Raw genomic sequence first — 1050 nt, 5'->3', positions numbered from 1 at the left:
TTAAGGCTACGAAATCTTTGTGAAATTACATACACTAATCTATATATAGATAGTTTGTGCCACTTAATTTTAATTGCTTGTTTTGCAATATATAAAAAAAAGAGATACAAATAATATCTCCAAAAGTACTTGAACATGACTTTTGTAGCATAACATTAGTTAGTACATATAACTACTTACATTTATCTATCAATTTCATAAATAGAAGAAATCCATAAATGCAAATATATAAGACTCTAGAAGCACTTAAACAAGGCTTTTGCTACAAACCTAAACTAGTTAACTTTAATATTCCATTATATAAAAATATATATAACTTTCAATCATAACTAGGTGAATTTTGAGAAAATCATATTAACCTATTTTAGAGCCAGAGAGCACCAACTTCCTTAAGAAGAGGGACAAGAGTTCCATTGATGTGTTTAGCCATGAGAGTCTGCACACCACCAACAAACTTACCGCCGACGAAGACAGACGGAACAGGCTGCTCAGCCCCAGCAATTTGATTCAAGAAAGACCTGATAGCATTCCCATCAGACTCCTTGTCAAGCTCCACAATAGTAGGTCCCACACCAAGGCTGATGAGGAAGCGTTTGGCCACCGTCGACATGCAGCAGTCGCTCAAGCTGAAGATCACCACCGCATTGGAAGAAGCCAAGTGGTGGACAGCTTCACAGGGTGTCATGTTGAGCTTGAAGGGAAGTGGTGGTGGTTGTGACTGTGGTGTTGCCTCTATTTTTGTTGGCATGATTGGAGGGAGAGAGAGGGTGAAAGACATATGAAGGATAATGAAGAAAAATGGAGTTATTGAGTTGAAAGGAATGAAAAGTGTGAGAGATTATTTTAGTTTATATAGAGAATGTGAGAATGTTTAGGGGACATATAATCGTTTTGGTTAGTTAATGAAATGTGGTGTGTGTGAGTCAAAGAGAGTGAGACTAAAGGTATCAAATGAATGAGTTTCATGCCAAAAAAAAAAGTACAACAGAAAAAGAAGAGAGTGGAATATTGGAAATTGAAAAAAATAAAATGTTATATGGTGTCACTTGG

General features: G+C 36.2%; 1 protein-coding gene across 1 annotated transcript; it reads right to left on the bottom strand.

Annotated features, from left to right (window-relative positions):
* Nucleotides 1–202: 202 nt before the first annotated feature.
* On the bottom strand, nt 203–829 carry LOC127115397 (glutaredoxin-C1-like). Its single transcript, XM_051046960.1, has one exon. It carries the CDS (start codon nt 776–778, stop codon nt 365–367), a length of 414 nt encoding a protein of 137 aa, XP_050902917.1. The 5' UTR covers nt 779–829; the 3' UTR covers nt 203–364.
* Nucleotides 830–1050: the final 221 nt, after the last annotated feature.

This window comes from Lathyrus oleraceus, chromosome 1 (assembly GCF_024323335.1).
Source record: "Lathyrus oleraceus cultivar Zhongwan6 chromosome 1, CAAS_Psat_ZW6_1.0, whole genome shotgun sequence".
NCBI classification, from domain to species: domain Eukaryota; kingdom Viridiplantae; phylum Streptophyta; class Magnoliopsida; order Fabales; family Fabaceae; genus Lathyrus; species Lathyrus oleraceus.
The sequence above is the reverse complement of the archived record's forward strand: the minus strand, read 5'-3'. Positions and strand labels throughout refer to the sequence as shown.

Bases quoted from the DNA above. Each gene is read 5' to 3' on its own strand.
- LOC127115397 (XM_051046960.1), bottom strand. From the start codon at position 778: ATGTCTTTCACCCTCTCTCTCCCTCCAATCATGCCAACAAAAATAGAG.